Source organism: Sabethes cyaneus, chromosome 2 (assembly GCF_943734655.1).
Source record: "Sabethes cyaneus chromosome 2, idSabCyanKW18_F2, whole genome shotgun sequence".
NCBI classification, from domain to species: Eukaryota; Metazoa; Arthropoda; class Insecta; order Diptera; family Culicidae; genus Sabethes; species Sabethes cyaneus.
In genome coordinates this window covers 24,006,146-24,022,955 of record NC_071354.1, presented here as the reverse complement: position 1 = coordinate 24,022,955, position 16,810 = coordinate 24,006,146, and the positions used below count along the sequence as shown (strand labels likewise).

The window sequence follows — 16,810 nt, the reverse complement described above, 5'->3', positions numbered from 1 at the left end:
CAATTTGCTGCTCACTCAATTCGATTGCTATCAGTCAATATAAAATTTGTTTTTCTAAAAAAGCAATTGGTACTTACACCTACCTGAATCCTTGCCTCCCTTGACGCAGATGCCGAACCCGTGGCTGGCATCGGTTTGCTGATCACGGGACATGTTGACGGTCCGCGTAGTCAGCTGGTGGATGTTCGGTATACTTCGATCCCGTTCCCGATCTCGATAGATCTGTGATGCGCGTGTGAGTGTAGAGTGTGGGAGGAAAGCACAAAACACAATTAGTTCGCATTTGACAGAGGCTGACAGTTTTGTAAATAGGTGGATGCCACTTTAGTTGGTCAGTTGGTGAAAAACACAATCATACCGGAGACATACTTCTGGCAAAAATTGAACAGTTTTGATACCAAATCCGAGGTAGTTTAGTCACTAGTGTAGTATTACAGTTTATCTGGATTTAGTATAAGACTCCCATATTAGAGATGGTCGGGTAGCGGAAAATTTACCCGAAACCCGCACCCGTACCCGTACCCGCCGGGTACGGGTCGGGTTCGGGTATTGAAAAAAAATAATTTGCGGGTTCGGGTCGGGTACGGGTTTGGTTTTGAAACCGGGTACGGGTCGGGTCGGGTCTATTGACCTCGTTTAACACTAAAGATTGTCGGGTATCCGGACCCGTACCCGTGCCCGACGGGTTGCGGTCGGGTTCGGGTATCAAAAAAAATAAACTTGCGGGTTCGGGTCGGGCACGGGTTTTTATTTTTTTTCCTAATCGGGTACGGGTCGGGTTCGGGTATTCAAATTTTCATACCCGACCATCTCTATCCCATATCAGAATTCTACCTTAATTTTCCCTGAATTTACACTTTGTGCTATATAGATTAATGGCTTTTATTAAAACTGAATCTAAATGGTAGTCGTTTCGTTGATTAATACAATTTAACCTTTATTTGGTTTGAATTTTACTCTACTCTGCTCTAGTACTGTCGATTTTAGTCTAGTTTAAAATTTAAAATGTAAAATTAGATTTGTTTCCGTCAAGTTTGTATTAAATCTTCGCTAAAAGTTTAGTAAAATGTCGAAGAATTTTGAATGCCTATTGGTGAAAATTCCTCAAAGTTAAATCGTTGACAAATTAAATATGTCCGTAAGGCCAGGCAGTCGAAAATGGCAATACAAAGAAGTCGAAATATATTAAACCGAAATCTAAAAGATGTGTAAAACAAATTCAAACCTAGGTCTCAAAGAAAATTATAAAAAATGGCTAGAAAAAGTCTGAAAATAAGGCCATTTCAAATCATTTTCAAAGTTTTTGTCATCAAACCCTCCCCCCCACCCCAATTGGAAATTGGCTTGAAAAATCGGGGGGCAAAACAATAAATTGTAGGATATTAGTTAAATTTTGTTTATAAAATCAATTGTTTGTGGGCTCTATAGCCTGAAAAACTCGAAAAATGAGTGTACGAGTTGAGTTAACGCTTCTAGCACGAAATGGAAATGAAAGTTCAAAGAGTGAAATTTCCGATACTCGGCCAAAAAAAATTTTCTTTTGGTTTTGTCTTTTTGTTCGTAGATTTTTGTATGGAAAATAACAACGTATTTATTAAAAGCAAGAATAGATTAGGTTTTCACGTTTAAACTTTAAGTAAAAATGCCTAAAATCCATATTTTTTTGCTCGATTAAAAAATTCTCTTTGTTTTTTTTCGCACCCCCCCTTCAATGGCCCAACACCGGAGATACAAAAACTTTTTTAAATATTTGTAATGGCATAACTGAAAAGAAAACTACAGGAAGCATGACAAAAGTTTAGTAGAAGTCTAAAAGAAGTGTAGAGAAGGCTTAAGGAAGTCACAACAAAGTTAGAAAAGTCTACAACAAACAATAAGGAAGTCTGAAGAAAGCCTGACAAAAATTTAAAAGAACTCTAAGAGAAGTTTAAAGAAGTCTAGAAGAGGTCTTAATGAAGTGTAGAAGAAATCTAAATGAAGTCTAAAAAAATATAAAAGAAGTCTTAAATAAGTGTAAAACAAGCTTAAAAGAAATCTAAATGAAGTATAAAATATATCAAGAAATTATAGAAGTTGGATTAAAAGTAGTATGAAACAAATTTTTACGTCTAAAACAAGTATTGAAAAATATATAAATAAGGTGTCAAAGAAGATTTGAAAAAAAAACTAAAAGAAGCCTGAAGACGTCTAAAGGACACTTAAAAAGGCTATAGAAAGTGAAAAAGAAGTATAGAGGAGGTCTTCGTCTAAAAAAATGTGGTCTAAAGGAAGCCTAAAGAAAGTCTGACAAAACTCTTGAAGAAGTCCAAAAGTAGTAAAAAGAAGTTTAAAAGAAGTCTCAAATATGCCTAAATAAGTCTGAAAGAAACCTAAAAAACATTCTGTAAGTCTAAATTAACCTTAGAGAAGTCTACAGGAAACCTGACAAGGTTAAAAGAAATTTTAAAAAGTATAAATCAAGTTTAAAAGTAATCTAATAGAAGCACATAAGCAATTTAAAATTCCAAAAGTAGTGTTAAAGAAGTGCGAAACTAATTTAATAGGAATCTAAAAGAAGTACAAGAAAAATCTAAAAAAGTTTAAAAGAAATGTAGGAGAAGACTTATAGAAGTTCCAAAGAAGCCTGAAGACATCTAAAGGTAACCCAAAAAGTCTAAAAGAAGTGAAAAATAAGTGGAGAAGAAACCTAAAAAGTCTACAGAAAATTTAAGGGTCAAACAAAAGTTTAAAAAGAGTCTAAAAAAGCCGAAAAGTAATAAAAAGAAATTAAAAAGATGTCGAAAATAAGCCTAAAAATAACTGAAAAGTAGTCTAAAAGCAGCCTGACAAAAGTTTAAAATCTAAATAAGTCTGGAATAGGCCTAAAAGAAGTGTAGAAAAAGGCTAAGAAAATCAGAAAGAAATCTAATGAAGTGTAAAACAAGTTAAAAAGAAATCTGAATGAAGTACAGTAATTTAGTACAGTACAAGGAATTTTTTTTTCGAATTTTTTTTCAAGGTTCAAGACTTAAAACCTTGCAATATCGAAGACTTCTACTATAAATTAAATTTTAACCCTCAATTGGTCAACCGAAAGCTCAATGAACCGGACACAGCACACTGGTCCAGAACCTTTTTTGGTGCGCATTAGCTCTGGGCGGGAAAACTTGGTTTTAGGTTTATCGAACCTTTGGAAGAGTTTCTTAAAATTAAAAGTTCTATCGTTCAGTGGAATTCAAATTTTGATTAATCCCCCTAAAAGTGCAATAAACCATTTATTTTTCTTCAGTTTCAATATAACACATTAATATGTTCTGCAAAATTTTACAGCATATTATTGCAAGAAATTTTTCTGAAGACAGTAACCTTCTATCCCTTCAGCAAAGATAGAAAAATCCTATTTCTCAGAAATGAAAAATCGTTAAAATCAGTTTTTCTATTTTAGCTAATTTTGTAGTTGTTGTATGACTTTTTCATGTTTTAAAAAGTTGTACAAATAGTAAAAATACACAACATTGCTTAACATAGTATACCTCTATCTTTGCTTGTTTAGGAAATATAGATCTTTTACTATAAAAATACCCTAGTTTCGACCCCGAATTACTCGTAAGATGACATCATTTTATTCAAAAACTCCCCTCCAAGAAGCAGAATACTTTCAAGCAGGCTGAAAAGTATTATAAATCATGTTTAATAGCACAAAAGTAAAACAAAATTTATAAGGCTGACATAAGGCCATTGCAAATCATTTTCAAAGTTTTTGTCAAAACCCCCACCCCTTTGGAAATTGGCTTGAAAATCGGGGGGCAAAAAAATAATTTGTAGGATATGAGTTAATTTTTTTTATAAAATCAATTGTCTGTGGGCTCTACAGCTTGAAAAACTCGAAAAAGGAGTGTACGAGTTGAGCTAACACTTCTAGCACGAAATAGAAATGGAAGTTCAAACAGTGGAATTTCCGAAACTCGGCCAAAAAAATTTCTTTCGTTTTTGTCTTTTTGTTCGTAGATCTTTGCATGAAAAATAACAACGTATTTTTTAAAAGCAAGAATAGATTTGGTTTTCACGTTTAAACTTGAAGTAAAAATGCCTAAAATCCATTTTTTTTTGCTCGATTAAAAAATTCTCTTTGTTTTTTTTCGCCCCCCCCCCCTTCAGTGGCCCAACACCGGAGGAACAAAAACTTTTTTAAATATTTGTAATGGCCTAATCGGGATGAAAATCGGGACAAAATCGAGAGTTGACAAAATCGGAACATACTAGAAATAATATATCTAAAAAGTATAGAAGTAGAGTAAAAGTAGTGTAAAGCAAGTATAATAGACTTCTGAAACGGGTATAGAAAAGTCTAAAAATAAAGTGCAAAATAATATTTGAAAAAAAAAATCTGAAAGAAGTCTGAAGATGTCTAAAAAAACCATTAGAATCTCTTGGAAAGAGAAGAAGACGTGTAGAAGTCTTCATTTAAAGAAAATCTAAAAGAGTTATAAAGCATGACAAAAGTCTAATAAAAGTCCAAAAGTAGTAAACTTAAGTTTAAAAGAAATGTAAAATAAGCCTACATAAATCGCAAAAAAAATCCAAAAAAAATCTGGGAAAAGTTTTAAAATAACTTTAGAAAATTCTGCAGGAAGCCTGACAAAAGTTTAAAAAAAAATTTAAAAACCATTAACCTAGTTTAAAAGTAATCTAATAAAAGAAATCTAAAACTCCAGAAGTCCAAAAGAAGTGTAAAAGAAGCTCAAAAGAAGTCTTCAAAAAGCTCAAAAAACTGAAAAGGCTCAAAACAAGCTTAAAAACATCTTGAAGAAAATAAAAAGAAGTTTACAAAAAACAAGTATTCTAAAAAAGTTTTTGCACTTAATAAGTGCTGTGTCTTGTTTTTTTGACGATTAGAGTCGAGAAAGAAGTCTAAAATAATCTAAAAGAAGTCTCAAAGAAATATAAAACAAGTTTGAAAGAAATCTAAACAAAAGTGGGAAAGAAGCCCAAGAAACTCCAAAAGAAGTGTAAAAGAAGTGTGAAACTAATTTAAGAGAAACCTAAAAAAAAGGATAGGAAAAATCTAAAAAAGTTTAAAAGAAGCGTAGAAGAAAATTAATAGAGGTTGTAAAGAAGCTTGAAGCCATCTAAAGGTAGCCCAAAAAGTCTAAAAGAAATCATAAATAAGTGTAACAGAAGTTAAGAAAAATCTGCAAAAAATCTTAGATTCAAACAAAAATCTAAAAAAAGTCTTAAAAGGTCCAAAAGTAGTACAATTAAATTTAAAAGAAGTGTAAAAGAAGCCTGCAGAATTTAAAAATTGGAAACAAGCCTAAACACTCTAAAGGCAGTCAAAAGGAAGTGTAAAAGAAGTTTGGAAAAAATCTACAAAAACTTAAAAGAAGTCCCAAAAAGTCCGAAAGACTTAAGCAGACAGGACACTACTCGTACGACAGAACTTGTTCAATATGGTTCAAGCAATTTTTCCGTTAGCACAATTCAGTAATTAAAATCTAACAGAATCTTACAAGAAGTCTTAAGGAAACCCTGAAAAAGTCTTAAGGAAGTCTAAAAGAAACTTAAAAGAAATGTAAAGGAAGCCTGACAAAAGTTTACAAATAAGTCTAGAAGAAGCTAAAAGAAGCATAAACACTCTAAAACCAGTCTTGAAGAAGACCAAATGAAGTCAGAATAAATCAACAATTCAATGATTGTAAGAACGATGTGTCCTGTGATAATAACAAAGTTGAAGAGAAATCAAAAAAAGTATGAAAAAAAGTCCAAGAAAGTCAAAACAAATATAGAAGTCAGAAAAAAAGAAGAATAAAAAAAGACAGTCTGAAAGAAGTCTAACAAAAATCTAAAAATATTTAAAACAAACTAAAGAAAATGAGAAAGAAGCGTAAGTGGAGTCTAAAAATGGTCAAAAATCCAAAATAAACTTAAAAGTAAAAAACAAGTTCAAAGGAAATCTAAAAGATAAGTAAAACAAGTTCAAAGGAAATCTAAAAGAAGCATAATAAAAACCTAATAAAAGGTCCAAATCAACTGTAAAAGAGGTTTTAAACAACAAAAGTCGGTAAGGAACCTAAAGAAGTCTAAACCAAGCCAAAAAAGAGTCTGAAGGAAGTCAACGAGAACTGTAGAAAAGATCTAGAAGTTTAATAAAGCCTGAGGGAAGTCTAAAACAAGTCAAGAAGGAGGTTTAAAGAAGTCTTACGAAAAGTTAAAAGAAACCTAAATGACATGTTGAATGTTTTAAAGCAAAAATGTATAAAGAAGTGTAGAAGAAATCTGAAAAGAAATCAAAAAAATCTGTAAGAAATCTAACAAGGTGTAAAACAAGTTTTCTTAGGCTGCTCTAAAGAACTCTAAACTCTAGAAGAAGTGTAGAGCAAATAGAATCATAAAGTATAAAGTATAAAGTATAAAGTATAAAGTATAAAGTATAAAGTATAAAGTATAAAGTATAAAGTATAAAGTATAAAGTATAAAGTATAAAGTATAAAGTATAAAGTATAAAGTATAAAGTATAAAGTATAAAGTATAAAGTATAAAGTATAAAGTATAAAGTATAAAGTATAAAGTATAAAGTATAAAGTATAAAGTATAAAGTATAAAGTATAAAGTATAAAGTATAAAGTATAAAGTATAAAGTATAAAGTATAAAGTATAAAGTATAAAGTATAAAGTATAAAGTATAAAGTATAAAGTATAAAGTATAAAGTATACAGTGTAAAGTATAAAGTATAAAGTATAAAGTATAAAGTATAAAGTATAAAGTATAAAGTATAAAGTATAAAGTATAAAGTATAAAGTATAAAGTATAAAGTATAAAGTATAAAGTATAAAGTATAAAGTATAAAGTATAAAGTATAAAGTATAAAGTATAAAGTATAAAGTATAAAGTATAAAGTATAAAGTATAAAGTATAAAGTATAAAGTATAAAGTATAAAGTATAAAGTATAAAGTATAAAGTATAAAGTATAAAGTATAAAGTATAAAGTATAAAGTATAAAGTATAAAGTATAAAGTATAAAGTATAAAGTATAAAGTATAAAGTATAAAGTATAAAGTATAAAGTATACAGTGTAAAGTATAAAGTATAAAGTATAAAGTATAAAGTATAAAGTATAAAGTATAAAGTATAAAGTATAAAGTATAAAGTATAAAGTATAAAGTATAAAGTATAAAGTATAAAGTATAAAGTATAAAGTATAAAGTATAAAGTATAAAGTATAAAGTATAAAGTATAAAGTATAAAGTATAAAGTATAAAGTATAAAGTATAAAGTATAAAGTATAAAGTATAAAGTATAAAGTATAAAGTATAAAGTATAAAGTATAAAGTATAAAGTATAAAGTATAAAGTATAAAGTATAAAGTATAAAGTATAATGTACACTTAAGTCTCTTTTTATACGTTTTTTTTAAGATTTTCGAGTGAACGCGGTTTTTATGACGATTTTCCGAATTACCGCGGTTTTTTGTGTCATTTTTCGAATTATAGCGGTTTTTCAGCGTTTTTTTTTAATTCGAGTGGTTTTTTCGACGACTTTAAAAAAATTGAAAAATTTGAAAAAAAATTCAATTCACGACGTTTTTCACCCAAACTGACCGGGCGGGCGGGCTATCCTGTTATAACACGGATCGAAAGCTGGTACTCACCTGGTGGGTCGTAGAAGGCGGACTGCTGGCAGGACTGCGACGGCCTCGGTCTCGCGTGCCATTACTATGATAACTAGTAGGAACTGAAGAAGATGAACTTGTTGTGTTAAACATTCTAAGGACCTGCTCTGGCGAGATAGGCCGCTTCTTACCATTATGTCTGGTAGAATTTGGAACTGTACCTGGGGGGCGAGGTTTCGAGAAGCAAGGTATTTTTTCCAAGGAAAGGTATTAGGATTTGGACCGGATTGAGTGGGTGGGTGGGGTTTGATGATCGTAAATTCATCAACAGAGGTGGTAAGGTGTCGGATGTGGCAAAAAGAAAGAAAGAAGAAGAAGAAGAAAAGGCGGAAAAATGGCGAGATTGAAATTACGCGTTCTTAAATCTGCTGCAAAAAAATCGTTCAAAATGTCCTAAGAACACTGGGTAACGGACGAGAGACAGAAAGAGAGAAAAAGGGGGCAGATGTCTCATCATCATCATCTAGATTTACAACTCTGGATTTTTTTTTTGTTTTGAAGTCGGGGAAAAATGGGAAAAGAAATTATCAACAATTACATACATACAGTTACACCATCGAACGATTCAGGCTAGGCTACTTCACTGTATTACACATCACTATAGAAATAAAAACACGCTCGTTTCGGGGTTGGAAAACGGCATTCACTGAAGGAGGAAAACCCTGCGGATAGCTGGTCGGCTATCCACGTACCAATCGAGTAATACACTATTCTGGCTAGCAACACCAACAATGAAATACAAAGATAGGAAAGTACGAAGATTACATTGTAGTGTAGAGGTTAGAGTGTTTAAGTGTTTTGTTCTGGATAAAGTAAGGGAAATGGATCGAAAAAGGATTGTTTTTTTTATTCTAGTTATATCGCTAATCACAATTGGGTTAGTTTCTCCGTTTGATCTCCCGGAAGTTGATCAAGACATAATGGCAAGCAGAAGATTCTGTAGGACCAGATTTTTTTGTTAATACTATTCTAAAAAGAATACGACTAGTAGTTTTAGCACAGGAAACTACTGCGAAGTTGAGCTACATTCTATTGCTGACTAGAGCTGGGTATAGATAGAGAGCACTAGTAACTAACAGTGACTACAACTGCCGTTAAATGCACGTGTGACTACGATCACCGGTAAGTAAGTAAGCAAGTACGGGTCACTCAATGTCTGTAACGGCAGGTGAAGTTGTAGAAAGACAGACAGGAGATCGTTGAAGAACTGCCACAAGTTGTAAAGATAGTTAACAGTAACAGGAGTAACAGGACTGATCGCTAGCGAAGGTACTTAGTTTAATCACGATGCTAGCAATGTGAATGGAATACTAGTGTGCGTGTGTATGTTTCTGTTGCAGTATTGACGCATATAGATTGTGTCTAGGATAGTTCTGTATGCGAGTGTATGTGTTTGTGTGAGTGAAGGAGGTCAGCTGTACTATAGTGAGAAGCGACGCTACTAGACATCAACGCGTTTATTTCGAATAGAGAAAACAGAGATGGCATAGAACGAAAGACATGCTGCCAGAAGATATATCTGTTGAAGATACGTTACGTAACAAACGTTGCATTATCTTGCGTTTCTTAAACTTTTAATCACAAGGTAACTTTTTGTCAATATTATTATTCTGCAAAATATATGATTGATAATCAGTAATTCATTTAGAAAATATTCAGATATTTTTAAATTTTATTTTTGAATTGTCATTGCAACTAAAGGTATATCCGACAAGATTAACATTTTATTACGGTATTGTAGTAAAGCGTTTGCTAGCTGGACCCTCCTCTTTTTGAAAATGAAATTGATGGCATAGAAACACTCTTTGTACCCGGAAACCCTTGTCTCTTTTATATAAAGATTCGAACAAAAACGTATTTCAAATTCAAATTACAGACTTTGATTTGTATCTGTTCGATACTCGTATTTCGAAACAGACGCCTGTAAAGTCTATTAGTTGAAGTTGAAACATGGTTGCATCGGACTACTAAACAAATATAATCTTTCGCATGTGCGTCGGAATTCATCAATAATATTTAATCATTGATTGATTGATTGATCATTGTTATTTTGGAACAACTAGGTGACTGTTGTAAGAAAGTAATCTAGTACCATTGCTCTTTTTATTGTTTTTCAACAAAGTTAGTAAAGTTATACTTACGATATATTCCAATTATAATATTGGATGCTTTTTTCCTTCATTTTTTTTATTTTTAGGGCAATTTTTCACTTTTTCATGTGCGCAACATGATTTTTATGCTAGAAAAGATAAGAATTTGAATTTTAATGAGGGAACTTGAAGACTTTTATCAAATAGCCACACGTGATCGGATGGTCGTATGACACGACCGAATATGAGAGAAATATTTCGGTACGTTTAGTGCGTAATTAATCATGTGGTTCGGCACGACCATAGATCAACAAAATGGTTCGGTACGGCCATTAATAAGTAAAAAGATTTGGTACGATCCTTGGTAAATGAATTTCATGGTTCGGTATGATAAAAGATTATTTAAACGGTTCGGTACAATTGTAAGTAAAATGATTCGGTACGATTATTGTTAAATGAACTAACGTATACATTGAAAATGAACTTTTTTCGGATGGTGATAAAAAAAACTAAGACAGATAGTTGAGTTTGATAAATTTCCTATGGAAGGTAATTATATTAGCTTACTTGCGAAAAAATTCTGCAGCTCTATCAGTCGAACTCTAGCTGTGATGACGAAAACAGTGAAGCTACTGCGTTCAGAAGTGTTACCACGCCGTGTTCAAAACGGACATTGTGCGGCACTTTGAGGACGCCGGATAAGCCCGTTCCGGTATGTACAACGTTTTGGCACTATTGAACAACAATCAGAGCAGCGAAAGAAAGGCCGGTTCCGGATGGCCGGTGGCCCTGAGCGATAAGAAGCTCCAAAGGATGCTGAAGAGGGAGACCGAAGGAAAGTGGCTACATCGCCGGGAGGTCGGTGCAACGGGCCAAACAGTGAAAAAGTACCTGGCGACCATGGACATAAATGTCAGGAAGTGGCAGTTCCGTACACTGGTCTCGGAGCTACAGGCAATGTTCCAGAGGCAGCGGCTAAATAAGATGGTCAAGACGATTTTCCCGGCGAATCGCAACGTGGCGGTGGTGATGGACGACGAGACCTATCTCACCGTGAATGGCAACGACTGGCAGGGCACTTCGTATTTTATTTCCCCCACGAAGGAAGTGAGCTCCAAGGTGAAGTTCATTTCACACACCAAGTTCCCCAAGACGGTGCTGCTGTGGCGAACAATCAGCGAGAAGGGAAAGTCAAGGCCGCTCTTCTTTCACTGCGGACTGGGCATGAACGGGAAAATTCATAGTACGAAGTTCATAAAGAAATACCATAAGGGCGAACACGCGGTGTTCTGGCCGGATCTGGCTTCGGCCCACTACTCGAAGCGATCGTCGAAGGAGATGGAGCGGCTGAATATCGAAGTCGGTGAACCCGCCCAACATCCCCCAGTTGCGTCCCATTGCGAATTTCTGGGCAAACCTGAAACGTAAGATCTACTTCAACAATTTTGACGCGAAAACTGAGGAGGAATTTATAAATAAAACGAAGAAAGGAATCAAAAACATGCCTACACGCATGTTTTCGTCCGTAATGGCGAATGTTCCGGTTAACTGCCGGAAGGCCGCTCGCAAGGGCGTAGATTTTTTTGCAAGTAAACTAATATAATTACCTTCCATGGGCAATTTATCAAACTCAATTAGCTGTCTTAGTTTTTTTATCACCATCCGAAAAAAGTCCATTTTTTAGTACATACGTTATATGCTACGGTACGTCGATAGATGAATTAAATGATTCGGTAAGTGTTGAATCAGTGTTGAACGAAGTCTTTGGTTCGGTACGACCATAGATTATTTAAATGGTTCGGTACGATCCTGGTAAAAGAGTGGATAATGCGGAATATAGACCCCATAGTGATCGTTAGCCTCTTATCCAGCAACTCCGATCCCGACCTCCTCGTGCTACCAGGCGAAATACGAGCAACCTTAGCGGAGATCGGGTAACCAACCCCGGTGGAAACTAAGGTCGTATACTCACCGGGAAGGAGGTATAGTGAATCTCGGCACTAGAGGATGGCAGCCCCATCGCGAGACTTGGTAGTGGTGCCCCAGTACGGCTACACACCTAAATTAAATAACTTAAAAAATTCGGAGTGGAATATTCGGCATCGATCTAGGCGACGGAACAAGGACGACGAATGGAGACTCGGTACGTGGAACTGCAGATCGCTAAATTTCGCAGGTTGCGAGCGGGTGCTGATTAAACAGCTGGAACCCCGTAAACTCGGCATCGTAGCTGTGCAGGAAATCTGTCGCAAAGGAGAGAAGGTACGGAAGATCCGTGGCGGAAATGCCCAATTTTACCGGAGCGGTGGCACTACCAACGAACTTGGAACGGGATTTGTAGTGTTGGGTGGAATGCAGGATCGCGTGATAGATTGGAAGGCGATCAACGAGAAAATGTGTGTATTGAGGATAAAGGGCCGTTTCTTCAATTATAGCATCATTAACGTGCACTACCCGAACGAAGGTAGACCCGACGATGAGGAAGAAGCGTTCTACGCGAGGCTGGAGGCAACGTACGACAGCTGCTCGTCACGGGACATCAACATCGTCATCGGGGATATGAACGCCCAGGTCGGTAGGGAAGAAATGTATAGACCGGTGGTAGGAGTAGGACCCCATAGTTTGCACACCGATACGAACGATAACGGTCAACGATATATAAACTTCGCAGCTTCCCGAGGCCTGGTGATTCGGAGCACCTTTTTCCCGCGCAAGGCTATCCACAAAGCCAGCTGGAGATCACCTGACCAACTTCACGAACGTACGCTCCCGACGGGGTGCGGATATGAATTCTGACCATTACCTAGTAGCAGTACATGTGCGCTCAAAGCTGTCCACCGTATACCGGACACGTTAAAGCCGCCCTCCTCGGCTGAACATCAGGCAGCTAGATAACCCACAAGCTGCCGAGAACTACGCGCGAGTACTGAATGAGGCACTGCCTTCTTCCGAGAAGTTAGGTGCTTCAAACCTCGAAGACGGTTGGGGCAGAATATGCTCGGCCATCGGAGAGGACGCCCGCGCGGTACTAGGTATTGAGCCTCGGAGTACACAAAATGATTGGTTTGATGAGGTATACCAACAAGCGTTGGAGGAGAAAAAACTTCTCGGAAAAATTATCTAAGTATTGCCACTAGAGAGAACCTGGCCAAATACCGACGAGCTAGGAACCAGTTGACCACGATCCTTAGGAGGAAAAAGCGCCAAAAGGAAGACAGAGATCGTGAAGAATTGAACAACTATTCCGAGCTAGTGGTGCGCGCAAGTTTTATGAGAAGGTGAATCAAACTCGGAAGGGCTACATACCTAAACCTGACATGTGTAGGGACGAGAGAGGGGATCTAATCACAAACGAGCGCGAGGTGGTCGACAGATGGAAGCAGTTCTTCGATGATCACCTCAATGGCGAAGTCGCAGAAGAAGGCGAAACGGAAATTAACCTAGAAGCGCCTATGGAAGATGGTAAAGTCCTAGCACCTGATCTCCAAGAAGTCAAACGAGAAATCGGGCTGCTGAAGACCAATAAAGCCGCTGGGAAGGACCGCCTACCGGCAGAGCTTTATAACCATGGCGGAGAAACGCTAGCAGAGGCTCTACACTGAATTATTTCGAGGATTTGGGAGGAGGAAAAGCTACCGGAGGAATGGATGGAAGGAGTGGTTTGTCCCATCTACAAAAAGGGTGATCGGCTAGACTGCTGCAACTATCGCGGTATTACGATGGTAAACGCCGCCTACAAGGTACTCTCCCAGATCCTGTTACGCCAGTTGTCACCGATAGCTCAAGGTTTCGTAGGGAATTATCAGGCGGCTTTCATGGGGGCTCGCGCAACTACGGACCAAATTTTTACTATCCGACAGATCTTACAGAAAAATCGGGAGTAGAACGTGCCCACGCATCACATCTTTATTGATTTCAAAGCAGCATACGGTACAGTCGTTCGAGACAAGCTGTGGCAGATAATGCACGAACACGGTTTTCCAGATAAAGTGACGCGACTGATCAGAGCTACATTGGATGGAGTAATATGTTTCGTACGCATCTCTGGGACACTCTCGAGTGGGACTCTGGAACATTGTTCAACATCGCTCTTGAGGGGGTGATCCGACGAGCCTGCATCGAAACGACAGGCACGATTTTTACCACGGGTTGCCAACTTCTAGATTTTGCAGATGACTTCGATATCATAGCCAGGAACTTTGCGAAGGCGGTAATCTACGCCAGAGTAAATGCAGAGTCTAGTAGAAATGCGTCGAAGACCAAATACAGGAAAGGAAGAGGCTCAAAGGAAATAAACGCGCGTCTCCCACGGACGGTTGACGGCGACGAACTAGAAGTGGTAGAGGAGTTCGTCTATTTGGGATCGCTGGTGACCGCGGACAACAACACTAGCAAGGAGATCCAGCGGCGCATCCAAGCGGGAAATCGGGTCTACTTTGCCCTTCGTAAAACGCTACGATTAAGAAGTGTCCGCCGCTGCACGAAATGTACAAAACCGCTATTAGATCGGTAGTTCTGTATGGACTTGAAGCCGTGATGCTGCTCACGGAGGACATACGCGCCCTTACCGTGTTCGGGTGGAAAGTGCTGCGGACGATGTTTGGCGGAGTACAAACTGTAAGCGGAGAGTGGCGGAGGCGTATGAATCACGAGCTACAGGCACTGCTTGGGGAGACTCCCACCGTACATCTAGCGAAAGTTAGCAGGCTAAGGTGGGCCGGACACGTCCAAGGATGCCGGACGACAGTGCGACGAAAATAGCCCTCTTCAACAACCCCACCGGCACCAGGAACAGGGGGGGGGGGGCAACGAGCACGATGGCTCGACCAGGTCGAAAGCGATTTGCGACTTCTGAGACGACTAGGAAATTGGAGACGAGTGCTTGAAACAGCACGAGCTACCCCGGCTCTATGCTGATGAAGAAGAAGAAACGATCATTTATAAGTAAAATGATTCGGTACGATCAACGTTAAATAAACTATTTGGTTCGGCACGACCATAGATGAATTGAATGATTCGGTATGATCATAATTTAACGAAGTGTATTGTTCGGTACGACCATAGTTAAATGAAAATATATCGATTGAAAAGACCATGAGATGAACGAAATAGCTTGATTCGACGATTGATAAATCAAATTGTTCTGTACGATCATTGTCGACAAGTTCACAGTGTGAATCAAACACCAAATTATATAAATAAACAGTTACGCATGTTTAATGAGGTATCAGTACTTGGGGCTTGAGCAGCACGTTCTCCTCATTAATTCAGGTTAAAGCTATTGATTAAGTTGGATTTTTTGCGGATAAATGGTTAATCCTTTTTAAACAGATTTTTTGTCGAACACACAGAAGAAGTGTGATATGTTACGTGGAAATGAACAAGAATTAAACGATTCTTGGCTGAAAAAATTTAGCAGAATATCCCCAGGGAAAAAATCCTGCAGGACCACCATAACACAATAAAGGACTTATCCTCAAAACAGAGGATTTGCTTTGGGGGTCTAAATGACTTCAAATTTCCCTGCAAATCTATTCACACAACAAAATAAAACCAACAAATAAAAGCGATTGTGATTTTGAAATTATTTGTTCATGTTCAACTTGAATCAAGATATTACTTATAACAAATAGAGACTGTTTCTTGTCTGTTCTTTTTGAAATTTACATAATTTCTTTTTAATCAATAAAGCAAATAAGTGTTAAATACCGCATTGCATAGACCTTTTATAAATAAAATCATGACTCATTTAAAATTCATGACGATAATAAAACGCTTTTGCAAAATCCATTCAGATTATAAATCCAATAACCACTAGATAAAACAAAAAATGTAAAATATGCAATGGATTACAACGTCAGTCATTGACCAAATTCATTGCTATTGACTGTGTGTTTGAAGATAAGATACGAACATAGTTGATGATAATAAAGATTATGAAGTTTTCCTCTGCGTGGATAGGCCCAGCTAGCACTATCTACTAGTAATACCATTTGATAATGTTTTACAACCGGCAGTATCCGGTGCTGGTAACTGAATGACTGATACAAATGGGAAAAAGAAATCACGGTCAAAGTTTTTGTTGGTTGCAGAAACATGCTAAAAAGTACAAGTACGGTCGCGGCAGCATGCTGCAAAGGATGGAGACATCGTTTGACGGGGGGAAAGTGAGTTTCTATAGAGGGAACTATCGGTAGATCGTACTACAGATAAGAGGATTACTAGACTGTAAAGATGGAGTTTGGGGGAGAAGAAGAACGAAACGGTCTAACTGGCATTCCAAAACGGGAAAGTTGTAAAATCGTAAACGCAACAAGGTAAAACTAAATTGCAACATTACTAAGAAGAGTGGAATAGTTTAAGAAACGGGAAAACTAGGGAAAATAGAAATAGTTTCGGGGGAAGAACAGCTTAGCTTAGAAAAAAATTGTTGTCTCAAGAAGACTAAGTTTTACCTGCACCAGTTGAAACACCTAAACTAGCTGAGTCTAAATAACTACTTCTACTTGGCAATGAACCTCCTTTGGAAGGGACACCGGCTGTGTTATAATAATAATGAGGAGAGTGTGGTCTTTCTCTTTCTACTATTGTATATGAAGTACCGGGTGGTGAATAATATAAACCTGAACGTCCGCGCAAGGAGCTTGTGCTGTTGCCGATCCGGGTGCTGCCGTACGGACCGATCGCGTCCTCGGCTTCGAAGCTGTTCGAGCGGATCGTGGTCCCGTGGCCACCGACAACGCCACCGGTGCTGCCCCCACTGACACTGACCCCGCCGATGCTCCCGAGACCGACACCGACCCCGCTGCTGGGGCCACCGCCGACGCCGCCGCCGCCGACACCAGCGATACTGCCGCCAGTGTGGTGGTAGATCGAATTGACCGGCGGCGAGACCTGCTGGTAGCCGCTCCTGGAGCTCCAACGGGACGGGCCCAGGTCGCACAGCTCGGCATAATCGTTCCCGGCACCCATCGCTAGGGGGTCTCCGCCACCGGGGGCGCCCCCTAAGCGCATTTCCACACACCTGCAAGGAAAGATAGAGAAAGAAAAAAACAATGAATCCAATTAGCG

At 37.7% G+C, this 16,810-nt stretch overlaps 1 protein-coding gene across 1 annotated transcript in view; it reads right to left on the bottom strand.

Annotated features, from left to right (window-relative positions):
* The window catches only part of LOC128738265 (whirlin), a 160,864-nt gene extending 144,111 nt beyond the window's left edge, over positions 1-16,753 (bottom strand). Inside the window, exons 1-3 of the mRNA XM_053833270.1 lie at positions 16,195-16,753; positions 7,629-7,810; positions 84-222 (exon numbers count right to left, since the gene is read on the bottom strand). Coding sequence (XP_053689245.1) covers positions 84-222; positions 7,629-7,810; positions 16,195-16,753 — 880 coding nt within the window. The remainder of the gene's footprint in view (positions 1-83; positions 223-7,628; positions 7,811-16,194) is intronic.
* Between the last annotated feature and the right edge of the window lie 57 nt (positions 16,754-16,810).